Source organism: Notolepis coatsorum (assembly GCF_963971535.1).
Source record: "Notolepis coatsorum genome assembly, chromosome: 4".
NCBI classification, from domain to species: Eukaryota; Metazoa; Chordata; class Actinopteri; order Aulopiformes; family Paralepididae; genus Notolepis; species Notolepis coatsorum.
Genome location: NC_140168.1, coordinates 118,518,764 through 118,532,939, shown reverse-complemented (window position 1 = coordinate 118,532,939; position 14,176 = coordinate 118,518,764). Strand labels below are relative to the sequence as shown.

At 44.7% G+C, this 14,176-nt stretch overlaps 1 protein-coding gene across 2 annotated transcripts in view; it reads left to right on the top strand.

Annotated features, from left to right (window-relative positions):
* The window catches only part of intu (inturned planar cell polarity protein), a 225,415-nt gene that overhangs the window by 20,698 nt on the left and 190,541 nt on the right, over positions 1-14,176 (top strand). For both annotated transcript variants that reach the window (XM_084312228.1, XM_084312227.1), the window contains exon 3: positions 5,739-5,824. In XM_084312228.1, the coding sequence (XP_084168354.1) occupies positions 5,739-5,824 (86 nt within the window). The remainder of the gene's footprint in view (positions 1-5,738; positions 5,825-14,176) is intronic.

Genomic DNA, 14,176 nt, shown 5'->3' with positions numbered 1-14,176 from the left:
TGTTTGCTCACGTTAGCGCAAGCTAGTTCACTGTTCAAAACGAAATGTCCCATTGAACTAAATAATTCACTGAGGCGTTGTATTAACGTTATATATCCGGCTAGCAGTAGCTACAGATAGCTCCTGATATCAATGTCTTATAACACTGATTCGATGCGTATTCGAGCTGAGGGCTTGTGAATGTGATTTAACGTTATACCAATACTAGGGTCCAGCTGCAGCGCCGGAGAATCCTTGCCGTAGCTCGAGGCTACTCGAGTATAGGGTCCAGGTGCAGCTCCGGAGAATCCTGGCCGTAGCTGGAGGCTACTAGAGTACACACAGACAGTGGAGCTTGTTGCGTGGTGGCGATGTCTCGCAGATAATACAAGTACAAGTCTAATTATATAATATATATATTTTATATAAAAAAAATGTATATAAAATAAAATTTAATTTCTTTTAATCAAAAACGATCGGTATCGGCCGATATGGCTCACGACGATCGGTGATCGGTATCGGTGGCAAAAAAACGTGATCGGGGCATCCCTAACAATTACGTTTTCTAAGCAGATATACTCTGAACTATTTTTTGCCGAACGACTCCTCTCTGAGCGCAGTCAGTGATTTCTATGTGGAAGCCGTGTTTGTTTACATTCTCATTCATTCAAATAATCCGAACCGATTGAAGTTTATGGATACCATGACTTAAAATCCTCTTACCTTGACGATTAAAAGCCTCCCCAATTTAGAAAACAGTAATCCAATGGCTGGTATTGATATTGTATACTACTAGCTACTGCACGCTAACAGAGCTAACACTAAAGCTAATATAATGACTTCCTTTTTGGGGGGTTTCAAAATAAAAGAGCGACGTCTATAGCAGCGGAATACGTTTATTTTGTACATTATCTAACGTTAACACGAACCTAAACTAACTTTAGGTTAGTTGTAACGTTAGTTTAGGTTCGTGTTAACGTTAGATAATGTACAAAATAAACGTATTCCGCTCAGAGAGGAGTCGTTCGGCAAAAGAAAATTCCGAGTATATCTGCTTAGAAAACGTAATTGTCGAATTAAATTATTTTTTATTTCTCCACGTGGTAAATACACAGGTCACAACATGTTTACAGGAACGTTTGAGTTGTATTTGGAGTGTATTTGGTGACTGTAGGGCACTGTAGGGAATGTCAGGCTCTAACCCTCCCCCACTTCCAGTGATGAAGCTAAGCTACGCTAACGGAGCGACTGTTCCCTAAGCTAAATGCACGCACAGAGACAAAAAAGGTATGTATCTTCTTGTCTAACTCCAGGGAAGATGTTAAAGGGGTTATGCACTGCTATTCCTAGCACTATTTGGGCAACTTTACACACTTCCTGTGAGTCTATGTAACACATCTGTAATTTTTATTCCAAAAATAATCATTGTTTTATATTTCTAATCTTGTACTCAAAACCAGCATTTTTCAGCCTCATGAAAGCAGGCTATTATTGGCTTGGCTCCACCCATACTAGCAGAATGCTTTGAGTGACAGCCACCCACCAAATAGCTCCGCCCATCTCCCCGTCAGAGATTAGGTTTCAGGTTACATACAAATATGGTATGTCATAAATATAGAGATGTAGCAGTACTGTCTATCTATATATATATAATATGTTACCATGAATTGAAATTGGGGGACCCTGATGTAAACAAGACGAAAGTCTTTCTCTGGTCTCCATCATAGCAGTACTGAGCAGTACTGTAGCAATACAAATATGGTATGTCATAAATATAGAGATGTAGCAGTACTGTCTATCTATATATATGTTACCACTATTTGTAAAAGCCACAACCACGTTACCATATTTGTAATAATGTAAATCATTGTGTCGTTGTACATATTGTGTATACACCGTTAGAAGCTAACATAGCTTAGCTTGGTAGCTATTGTGCTAACAACATATCCCGACGTCCGGCTCGCTGGCCGGCATGCACGCCCGACACAAAATGGTTCTCTCCTCTCTGTACACCCCCGTCCCCACGGGTACCCTGCCGGGGAGCCCATGGATGCGACAACGGCGGCAGCCGTAGGGTGCTCGAGCCCGCCGTAACGCTAGTGGTACACAATAGCTATGAGCTAACTAACGCTACGGCCGCCGCTGTTGTCGCGTCCACAAGCTCCCCGGCAGGACACCCGCGAGAACGGGGGCACACAAGGAGGAGAGAACCACCCCAAATCGAGCACTCATGCCGGCCGACAAGCCGGACACCGCGGTTGTTGTTAGCACAATAGTAGCCCACTGTGATGCACCGAGTGGGCCACCATTGATCAACATGCAGCGATGTGTAGCTTGCATGATGCGTGTGCAGTGCTTTGCCACACAGGTCTGAGAAGAGGACCTGCACATGATAGCAACCGGGAGCGTCGCGGAGCATTCAGCCTGCTGGCTACCTAGATCCACTTCAACCAGCCGAGCGTCGGGAGCTCCAGCAGCTTGTCGATGTGCTAATAGCCTGGAGCCAGCTACAGAGTTAGCTTGCAGAGGCTCCAGCACACCGACAAGCTGTGTAGCCAGCTAACGTTAGCTTGCAGAGGCTCCAGCACACCGACAAGCTGTGTAGCCAGCTACCGTTAGCTTGCAAAGGCTCCAGCACACCGACAAGCTGTTTAGCCAGCTACCGTTAGCTTGCAGAGGCTATTAGCACACCGACAAGCTGTGTAGCCAGCAGGCTGAATGCTCCGCGACGCTGGTTGAAGTGGATCTAGGTAGCCAGCAGGCTGAATGCTCAACGACGCTCCCGGTTGCTAACGCCGGCCCCGGCTGGTGCTAAGTAGCTAGCGATCGCTCCCGAGTCCCGAGAGCTAACGCCGGTCTGTCTGTCGAAGACCGAGGGAACCGCATCAGGCTTCAGCTGATTAGTGATCTTCTGGACAAACCTTCCACCCTGCAGGTAGCAAGAATGGAGGCGGGCATTACTAAAACCACAGAGCCAATCACATCACCGTGCGCTATAAACAGCGCCCTGTGACGTGCACCAGGTCGTCAAATCAACATGACCTGATTTACTAGAGGCAAAGAGGGGATGGGCTGTAGCTGAGGAATTCGCCAATATAGTATTTAGGCCCAAAAACACATTGATACGAACTCCTATTACTATAATACAATGCTAGAGACTGAAAAATGACATTTATAATGCATAGCACCTTTAAATAAGCTAATTTCCCAAACTGTTGGAGTTTTCCTTTAATGTATCATGTAATTTCAACGTGGAATTAAGGAATATCAAAATAAAAGCACATGTTGTTGTACTTGATCATACATACGTTTAATACATGGGTATTTCAACCTTTAATAGATGGGTATTTCAACCTTTAATACATGGGTATTTCAACCTTTAATACATGGATATTTTAAATTATATTACAACCTTAGGGCAAAGACCCTGCCGCAGTGATTCTCTTTTTACTAGGCTAATCGTTGGACAGTTGTTCAGGGCAGACAGGAATGCCAATTGCACCTCGCCACAAATGACTCTCCACACGAGTTAATGTTTAGAGAAGCCTTTATCCCGCGCGACTCCATGCTTCAACAATTAGAGTGGCTGAATACCTGAAATAGCCCTGCTAAAGAGGGGCGCCCGTGCCAGGTCTGCACACAAGCAGGTGAAGCACTTTACTGAGCAAATAGAACAAAATCTGATTGTTCTTTACCAGCGCTATAATGCATTTCAAAAAGTGCACGTCTTTGGCCATAGTCCTAATTTTGCAGACTTGTTTTTCCGGAACGATGCAGACTCTTGTCAGATTACCCCGGGGAGGTGGAAGTTCAAATGCATGGTGATGCGCGACAACAACAACAAATGGCAACGAATCTCATTTATCCTCATCACAACTTGGCATTCTTCAAGTCGCTGTGTTCTTCTTCAGACAAGAGGAGGGTGTTAACGTTATCTTTTGATATGAAATGTACGGCTGAAAAAGATTTCCACACACTTGTATCCACACAGTACCCTAGGGGCGACAGTGGCTCGGGAGGCAGTGTAGTCGTCTGGTGATCCGGAGGTTCCCGGTTCGATTCCCGCTCCTCCCGGGCAGCGTGTCAAAGTGTCCTTGAGCGAGACACTAAACCCTAACTGTTCCTGATGAGCAGGTTGGCACCTTGCAAGGTTGCCTCCGCCGTTGGTGTGTGAATGGGTATAATGTGAGGCACAAATTGTAAAGCACGTTTGGATAAAAGCGCTATATAAATGCACCATTTACCATTTATTTTTATTTGCAAGCTTTCAGTCTGCACGAGGCCATACATACTATACTCTACACCAGGGTTCGAAATTAACGGGGGCTTGGGACATTAATGCCCTTGAAAATGGACAAAATGCCCTCGAAAATCAGTTAAGGGGGGCACAAAATGCCCCAGACAGTTTACTAATTATATATATATATTTATCCGGTAATGGAGCGTCTGTGTATCGTACGGTTCAGATGACGCGCAAATAAAAAAAAAAAAAATGGCGGAGCCGGGAGAGGTGAGCACTGGCTGCAGGCAGCAGCAGCAGCAGCACTGCAGCCAGGTGCTAGTCAGTTTGTGTAAAAATGGCAAGCACAATATAAATCAATCTTCATTACGACTTTAAAAACATAGCCATTAACATTACATAGGCCTACACACATCTTGCCATAGCGTTAGCAGTTTGTACAACACAACACACGTTTTAACTATAGTAGCCCGCATACAGTCAATGAAATGTTACCGTAGCTACTAGCTAGCAGAGGAGGAAATGGGAGTCTGAGAGGCGGGGTGTTGAAAGACAATGATAGGCGTTTATTCAACATCCAAGAAGGCTAACATACAACTGTGTTTTACTAACTCCAACCGGGACTATTGCCGCTTTTCCTCTGCATGCCATCACCTCCTAACGTTGGCGGAGCGAGTTGATAACATTGCCTGAGCTGGCGGTCCGTGACACTAAAATGTCCGTGGGGACCCGGCGCCAACCCATAGATAGTTCCAACTCACCGAATTACGTAATCCACCACAGTTGCACTCAATATTTAAATAATGTTAGTCTAAATAAATGTAGACAGATACATAATAATTTCAAGCCGAAAACGAATCTTTCCATTTAGAACTGACAATCAGGGAATTTAAACATGGTTGACATTGTTTTTTTGTGTTTATATTAAAGAAAGGAAAGTCTAGTGCTGGCTGAGCATATTGTTTGTTTGCAGTTAATACTTTGACAAATGTAGCCTATATTTTTCAGTCAGTTCGGTCTTTGTGTGCCAAACATTATTTAAGGCTGTAAACACTGTAACACTGTACACTTTTTATATATATATATAAATGAGAAGCATGTTTAGATTTTTGAGTGTTAAATTTTTTTTAATAAAAATTTACGTATATCGAACCCAAAACCGTGACCCCAAAACCGTGATACGAACCGAACCGTCCATTTTGTGAACCGTCCCACCCCTACCGTTTATCATAAAAATTCAGTGCCCCCGAAATACAAAAAAAGCCCCCGAAAATCAATTAAGGGGGGCAAAAAAAGCCCTTGAATTATTTTTTTTATTTCTAACCCTGCTCTACACACCTCACACGACGGTCACGCAGACAAAATATAGCTTGTGAATAAAATACTGAACGGATGTAAATGTGCGGAAATCCTTTTTCATTCCGCTTGGACTCATCCCTTTATAATATACATAACATCTGCAAGCTTCACCAGCCCCACACTGACACCGCTCTCTCTACGTCTGGTGCGCTGTCCTCAGGCGACGCGGTGGTAGCGGTGGACGACGTGGACGTGACCTCGGAGAACATCGAGAGGGTTCTTTCCTGCATCCCGGGGCCGACGCAGGTGAGTCAGTGGACACGCTGCCGGTCTAGGGCCTGGGGGGGGATGTGCACTTTTCACCCTCAATCAGCTGGTGGGTGGCAGTGTTGTAGTCGAGTCACTAAATCTGAGTCGAGTCCCCAGTGTTCGAGTCCAAGTCCGAGTCCCGGAAGAAAAGCCCGAGTCGAGTCCCCATTACCCTAGTCTGAGTTAAAGTCATCAAGGTTGAGTCCACTCTTTAGGCATCTTAAGTACTGAACATGAGGGTATCGGCGTGAATCCGCATGCAGGTGGAACACACGTGTCTGCCCTTGCACGACATTAAATAATGTTACAGTATTAATATAGCCTCAATATCTTATGCTAAATGATTGGGGCCCATTACAAAAAGAATAAAACATAAATAACTGTATTTATCAATTAACAAGTCAGAGTCCTCGTCTGCACCTTCCGAGTCCGAATGCAGTCAATGCTCGAGTCCAGGTCGAGTCACGAGTCCTGAAAATCAGTCCTGGACTCGGGTTAGGGTTAGGGAAATTCGGCACTCCAGATCGCTCACAGTAAACAGTAAACATTTAGGTAGTAAAAAACAAAAGTCACGAATAAGAATAAAATACAGTCCGGGATATATATTTTCTATGTTATGTATATACATGCATTCAGTGTCGCTATGTGTTGTTTTGTTTGCTAGTATGGTCATAAAATCAGTATTCAAATTTGGTATTGGTAAATATGGTATTAAAAAGGTCTTAAGAAGTCTTAAATCTGTTGAAACCTGCAGACGGCCTAATGTAGTATAACCATTTGGGGCCCCTTGACATGAAAAACTAAACCATGCACTGGATTAGTCAGCATTTTGTTTTTGTTTTCGGTAACACTTTATAATAACACTCGGTTATAAGACCTTTATAAGGTATTTGTAGATAATGAACTAATCATGAACAAATCATTTATATACATTCATAAATTATTATTAAATCATTTATAACTATATTTGTATGGTTCCGGTTCCGGGTCGAGAATGGGGTGAACGTCTCTGAGCCACGCTGCCGCTCCCCAACTTTTATTTTACTTTAAAAAGCCTATTTTTTTTATTTCAAGATAAGTGAACCACTAATATACATCATCCATATCTCTGCCGGTATTATTCGACCCAAAAGAAAAAAGAAGAACGAGCGTGATGGCTGCGCGAGTCTTGACGCGGGACCGGCCCCGTGGATGGAGCTACCATGGCTGAACTAATGGAGGAACTCAAACAGGCTTTCACCACGGAGTTCAGAACGTTTGCTGCCTCGCTCGAGTCCAGACTCGACGGCTTCCAACTGGCGGTCGCAGACCATACCCAACGCCTGGCCTCCGTAGAAGACGGCCTGAATATGTGGTCGGGTAGGATGGTAGAGCTGGAGGCCAGATGCACAGCTCAGGACGAAGTCATCGGCAAGCTAAAAAACAAGCTAATTGATGTCGAATCACGCAGCCGGCGTTCTAACATACGCATCCTGGGCCTGGATGAATCCCTACACAGCAACCGTCCTAGTGTCTTTTTCGCAGAGGTCCTGGTGGAAATCATGGGAAAGACGTCCTCGCTACACCACCGGAGCTCGACCCATGCCACAGGACACTGACACCCAAGCCAGCGCCAGGCTCCAGGCCTAGGGCGGTAATCGCCCGCTTGCACCACTACAAGATCAAGGAGACTATTATCCTGGAAGCTCGCAAACGGAGAGGGAATCTGACATACAGAGGGAAACCAGTTTCAATCTTCGAAGACTACTGCCCCGAGGTGGTCGAGCAGCGATCACACTACCGAGATGTCATGGGGCCCCTGTACAAACGTGGATTTAAACCATCGCTCCAGTTCCCCGCGAAGCTCATCATCAGAGCCAAGGATGGCACAAAGATACATCTAACGTCGCCCAAGGACGCCGTGGACTTCCTGAGGACCCGGCCCAGAGAAACCCCGACCCCGACTCCGGCACCACCAGACCCGGACGCGGACTCGGTGCCGGCTTCGTCGGACCCCGACGCGAACCCGACAGACCCGATGCCGGCTTCGTTGGAGCCGGACGGGGACTTGATGCCGGCCTCATCAGATCCAGACGCGGTGGTAACATGACTCTGGGCCATTAGCATCCTGCTACGGCTATCACACAGAGAGGGGTTGCATTTAATATTTTATTACATATGTGGTTATGGATGACATAAGGGGAGGAGGGGGACAATTCTGTTGTATATGACTGTTGTACTGTTGCATGACTATAGCCATGGGCTAGGATGCTAAGTGCTAAAGTTCCGTTTCGGAAGAAGCAGGACCTATTTTGTTTCGGATATTTCTACCACGCCTATAACCTCTACGCGCTACACCAGCACCCAGCCGTGTTTTGGTTCATTGCCAACGGGAGGCGTTTACTGTTGCTTGCACATTGAACGAACTGGGGTATCGTGACTGCGCCAGCCGGGCCTTGTCGGCTACATACAGCTAGCCACCTGCATGGCTCCCGTCAATATCCGCTGCTGACAACGTGCTCGCTGGAGCGGCAGACGGCCCCCTGCACAGCGCCCTCCTCTGGCGGGGAGACCTAATTGCACAAGGTCAAACCAGCGTCATGGGAGATAACAGACCCACGGACAAAGTATCGCCCCCTCCCGGCCTGGTGGATGTACTGCACGCCTGTTCTATCGCAACATGCCTGGAAGATACAACCCTCCCCCTTTACCAATAGTTCTTGGCTCCAGCCGTTGACCTTACTAATGGCTTATGGTTAGGGATGCTCGATATTGGCTTTTTTACCTATACCGATATTGTCCAACTCTTAATTTCCGATACCGATATCAACCGATATCAACCGATACCGATATATGCAGGGTTTCCCCCCCCCCCCCCAAAAATGGAATAATTTCAGGTAATTAACATTACATATCTCTTGTTGTGGAATTAACACAACATTATGCATACTTTTGACAATAAATAAAATCAGAATTTGTTCTTACTTGCTTGCTTGGGTAAATAAAGGTTATAGAAATGTAAAAAAAGAGACATTTTTTTCTTCTTTTTTTAAACCGATACCGATATTTTCTGATATCACATTTTAATGCCGATATCGGCCGATAATATCGGTAGGCCGATAATATCGGACATCCCTAGTTTTCATCAATAAATAAATGGCAAAAAGAAAATTCTCTTGTGCGCTTACGCGCACTCGTATTCACTGGGGGCCTACAAATACATTCTTTCATGGGGCCCAGAATATACAGCTATGCCCCTGTCCGTCTGTACCAGCCATAGCTCCTACAGTTCTGATCCAGTTTGGATGAAATGTCGCTAGGGTGGGGACAGTCCCTATATTGGGACGTTTGTCCCGCGTCCCGCTACAACAAAACAATGTCCGGCAATTCAAAGATAATCTTTTTTTTTTTTAAAGACCCCCGATCTATAATCATGATTTTGAATCCATTGTTTGATATCTGAAGGAGTTGAGAGTATTTAAACCATAAATCACGTGACTAAAGCATATCATGAAGCTGTATAGCCCATATCAGATAAAGTGATACAAATTAAATTAAAAAAAAAATAAAAAAAAAAAATAAAAAGGCGGGGAGAGCCCGGGAGATTATGGTGACTATAAAAAAAATATCATATAACCATGAACTACTGTAGCACTCCATAGGTTATAGATATGCTTGCCATATAGTTTTATCCAGACTACTCCATTCCAACTCATTGTGGGGGTTGGGGGGAGCCCCAATATTTGTGTGTCTGAAATCAAAGCTGGACATTTCAATCATAAAAACTAGTCTTTTAATACATAATAATGGTTCAATTTGAATTTTCTTGTTTACTTTACACTTTGAGGCACTTTTGTATATAGGGGAATGTGGCAGTTGGCCACTGAGATAGTTCTACGAATGGTAGGTTTGAAGTCTCTGGAAATGTTGGTGAGTCCCTGCGATGTTGGGGAAAGACCCACTGGTCCCACACCTTTATATGTTTTTAATGTCATTAATATTTGTTTTATGTATGGCTCAAAGTACGTGTGCATAGTGTTTAAGATAAGTGAATTCTGCATGCCCACAGGCTTGTCCAGGTCTGCCCCGCATACACACCCCTCAATATTCTATGGATACGGCTAACTCTGAGAGCTTTAAGCTCTGCTCCTGGAATGTTCGAGGTCTTCAGAAATTGGCAAAGAGGAAGGCGATTCTGACCTTTTTAAAGAAGGAGAATGTCTCTATTGCTTTATTACAAGAAACCCATATGGGGCCCAACGACACCGCTAAACTCCAAAAGAGTTGGGTGGGACAGGTCTTCGCCACAAACTATTCTACATTCAGTAGGGGAGTGGCCATATTGATCAATAAAAATCTCCCCTTTAGACTCATAACTTCCTCTTTAGATAGCCACGGTCGCTATGTGATCATCAAAGGGGTTCTTAAGGGTAAAGAAATGACATTTATGAATGTATACTGTCCCCCAGGCTACTCCACTGACTTTCTATCCAAAATATTTACTGAATTTAATGGCCTGGCCTCTGAGAATGCTTTTGTGGGCAGAGACTTTAACTCTCTCTGACATGCAAGCTTTTTTCGCTGACTTGCACCTTCCTATCGAAAGATCAGAACTTGCTCCTTAATGCCCCAATTACGAAGGAAGAAGCTCTGGGCGCCCTTAAGGCTATGCCATCTGGTAAGGCTCCGGGCCCGGCCGGTTTCGGATGCGAGTTCTATAAGGAATTCGGTCATATTCTTTTGGATCCCCTGCTGGCAATGCTTAATCACTCCTCTGAGGTGGGGATATTGCCCCAGTCCCTACGGGGAGCTAATATTTGCCTTCTCCTTAAGAAGGGTAAATGCCCTGAAAAGTGCGCCTCCTATAGGCCTATAGCCCTAGTTAATTCGGACCAAAAATTGCTCTCCAAGATCCTGTCCATGCGTCTAGAAAAAGTACTTCCTTTTATTATTAACGAAGATCAGACTGGTTTTATTAACCTTTTCTCTGCCATGCTTATATCCATCCTTATACCGTCCTCTGCCAGCTCTATTTGTCTATGGAGATGTTCCCCTTCTTTGCAGGGCTATAACTTTTTAAATTGTATTGCTAAATTGACATTACTATGGCCCATTCAACATCAAGTATCTATCGTTTAGGATGTAGCAATGTTCAACTTTTTCATTCACACATTCATACTAAAATATGGTCTAAAGTATAAATATGTTTTTATCGTTTTCTGCAGCATTCCATAGAACGTGAGTTATAGCCACAAATACATATATTAGATCATCAAATGTAGTTTGATACCGATTGACCTACCTAATATTAGACATTACCAACTAGCAGCACACCTTAGGGTACTTGTCGGCTGGTTCAGATCAGACCCACTGTCAATCTGGCTGGACATTGAATCCTCGCAGTCTAAGTCCCTCCTATGGAACCTACTATTTATCAAAGACTTTAAGTCTGTTAGGAAAATATGTTCCAACCCCATCACACTATGCTCCGTCAAGGCCTGGAAGACTGTCCGTAAGGTGGAGGGCCGAGCCAAGCTGACCTCTCCTCTTACCCCGATCGTAGGCAATCCTGACTTTAAGCCAGACCAAATTGGCGGCGGCTTCAAGACCTGGTATAGGCAGGGCATAACCGATCTTGGCCACCTGTTTGATGGCCAGACCCTAATGTCCTTTACACAGCTGCAGCAGCGGTATGGGCTATTGAAAGCGGAATTTTTTAGATGCCTACAAATTAGGCAGTTTATCACCAAGGACACCTCACTTTTAACTAACAGCTCCACCTCGCAGGTGGAGAAAGACCTCTCCTTGCAGATCCCCAAGAAACAAATATCTATCTTCTATAGTACTCTAAACCTTAATTCATCTTTATCTTCCCTTGTTACTAAACAGTCCTGGGAAAAAGACCTGGACATAGAGATCACAGATGTAGACTGGCAGGATGCATGGACCTACACAAAAAAAATCTCTGTTTGCAACCGCACCAAGGCTATTCAAGTTAGAATCTTGCACCGCATTCATATTACCCCTGCCCTTAACACTTTGAGCGCCAGCCGTGTTTTTCCTTTTTACCGGCTGGAATGCCACCATCCACTCCCAATGTTAACGTTAATATCGCCTAATCTATGTTTTAAATTATGGCTATGTGTCTAATCTGCCCGTCGCTTATCAAAGAATCATTTTCCAGTCAACATTGTCAAGGCAGATTGTTTTTTTTATCGCTTCATTTCCGTTTGATAGCATTTTGAAAATCACCCGTTTTCGGGGGGAAAACAACCCATGCCTATGATAATCGCCTTTTACTGGAATATTCCAGAACGTTGTCATTTGTCTGCCTATTTATGAATCGTTTTCAAATAAACGCTAGATGATCGATAGTATATGTGTGCGCTAAGGCTGAGCCCGAACCCTGTTTTTAGGGTTCGAACGTTCGCCAGGGTTTATCGAACGAACGTTCGTTTTTTAAATTTTTTGAATAAAAACATTTTTTAATAATTTTTTTTTCTTAATTTTTTTAAATAATATTTTTTTTTTTATTGTATTATTATAGATCCTACGGAGGGCGGCATTGCATAGTCTATTGGTGAAAAACATGTTCTTTACAGTGGTGGCTGTTCATGTAAACATGTAATTAAACAAAGCACTCAGAAGAAAATAAACAAGCTACTGCATCAAAAGTTACTACTTATGATAAACAATAGCCCTTGCAGTCACGTAAGGGGCTAGATAAACAAAGGCATTCATTTTGTGGCATTAACGTTATATAGTTAGTGTTACACGTTCAATAACAGGTATTCACTCTTGGTCGACGGGGAGCCGGGAGGAGAGGCGCACGCCTCGGCTCCTCAACAGACCCGTCGGACGGGCTCCCAACACGCCTGCCGCCCGTCCACCCTACCACCGTTCCGAGGTAGACGGTGGACTGGTCTGTTGAGGAGCCGAGGCGTGTGCCTGCTGTTGTTTCCAACGCAACCACCTCCCGCCATGAAGCTCGCGCTCCGTGGCCGAAAAAGGCTGGTATTCATTAATGATCCTTCTGCAGGTTCACCTACGGAAACCTTGTTACCGATTACTTCCTCGGCGGGGAGCTAACTACGGTTCCCCGGTAGCTACGGTAAGTCTGTTGACGCTTCTCGCAAGCCGATCAATGGCGGCATTGCCTGAAGTAAAAAACGAATAAACGCTTGCCGTTTGGTGGTAACAGCAGAGGCGGGTGCAAGCGGTGTGTGACGTAATTGGCAGAATCGCCTGTCAATCAAAATAGAGCTCTGGTTGAGAAATAGTATCCCGCTGCAGCCCGGCAGACCATACTGTTTGAGTCGAGCACCTCGCATTCACATCACCTCAACCCCGTGCGCATCCTTTATTTTTTTTCACCGAACGTTCGAACCTATTAATTAAAGTCCGAATGTCAGCGTAACGAACGAACGTTCGAACGTTCGGGCTCAGCCTTAGTGTGCGCACGCACGCTCGTGCCGTGCGCTGATAATCGCTGCTCTTATTTCCTCATGGCTTTTACAGTCAAAACAGCCATATCACATATCACATAAACGCTTATAGTCAAGTCAAGTCAAGAGTTTTAATTGTCACGGCATACAGGTATACAATGAAATGCGGGTGGTCTTGTCCGCGACGATGTGCAATACAGTGGTACAACATATAATAGAATCCAATAAAAATACAGTGGTACAACATATAATAGAATCCAATAAAAACAACAGTGCAATAAACAGGTAACATGGTGTGACATCTCGGTATCTGTACATAGTATTTACAGAGCATATAGGACATGCTAGGTAGCTTTAGTAGTGCAATACACTGTTCCTGTTGTTATACTAATTTAAAGTGGCCTTTCCTCTTGGCCATAAGTGTGCGTGTGTGCGGCATGAGTGTTAAAGTGGCTGCTAGTGTGTGAGCGTGCTCAGCGTGCGTGTCGTGTGTGTGCTTGTGTGTGCTTGTGTGTGGATAGTTCAGTTTCTGTGGCTCTCAATGTTCATTGTTCAAGGCTCTGATGGCCTGGGGGAAGAAGCTGAGCCGAAGTCTCTCTGTCCTAGTAGCTGGGGTTCGCAGGCGTCTGCCTGACCTCAGCAGCTGGAACAGGCTGTTATTGGGGTGGTGGGGGTCTTTCATTATTCTGCAGGCTCTGGATTTGCACCTCTTGTTGTATAGAACCTGCAGGGTAGGTAGCGCAATACCCGTGGTACGCTCGGCTGAGCGCACCACTCTCTGTAGGGCCTTCTTGTCCTGTGCCGTGCTGTTTCCATACCAGGCAGTGATGTTTCCGGTCAAGATGCTCTCTACAGCTCCTGAGTAGAAGGACTGGAGTATCTTCCCCGATACTCTGAACTTCCTTAACTGTCTCAGATGGTAGAG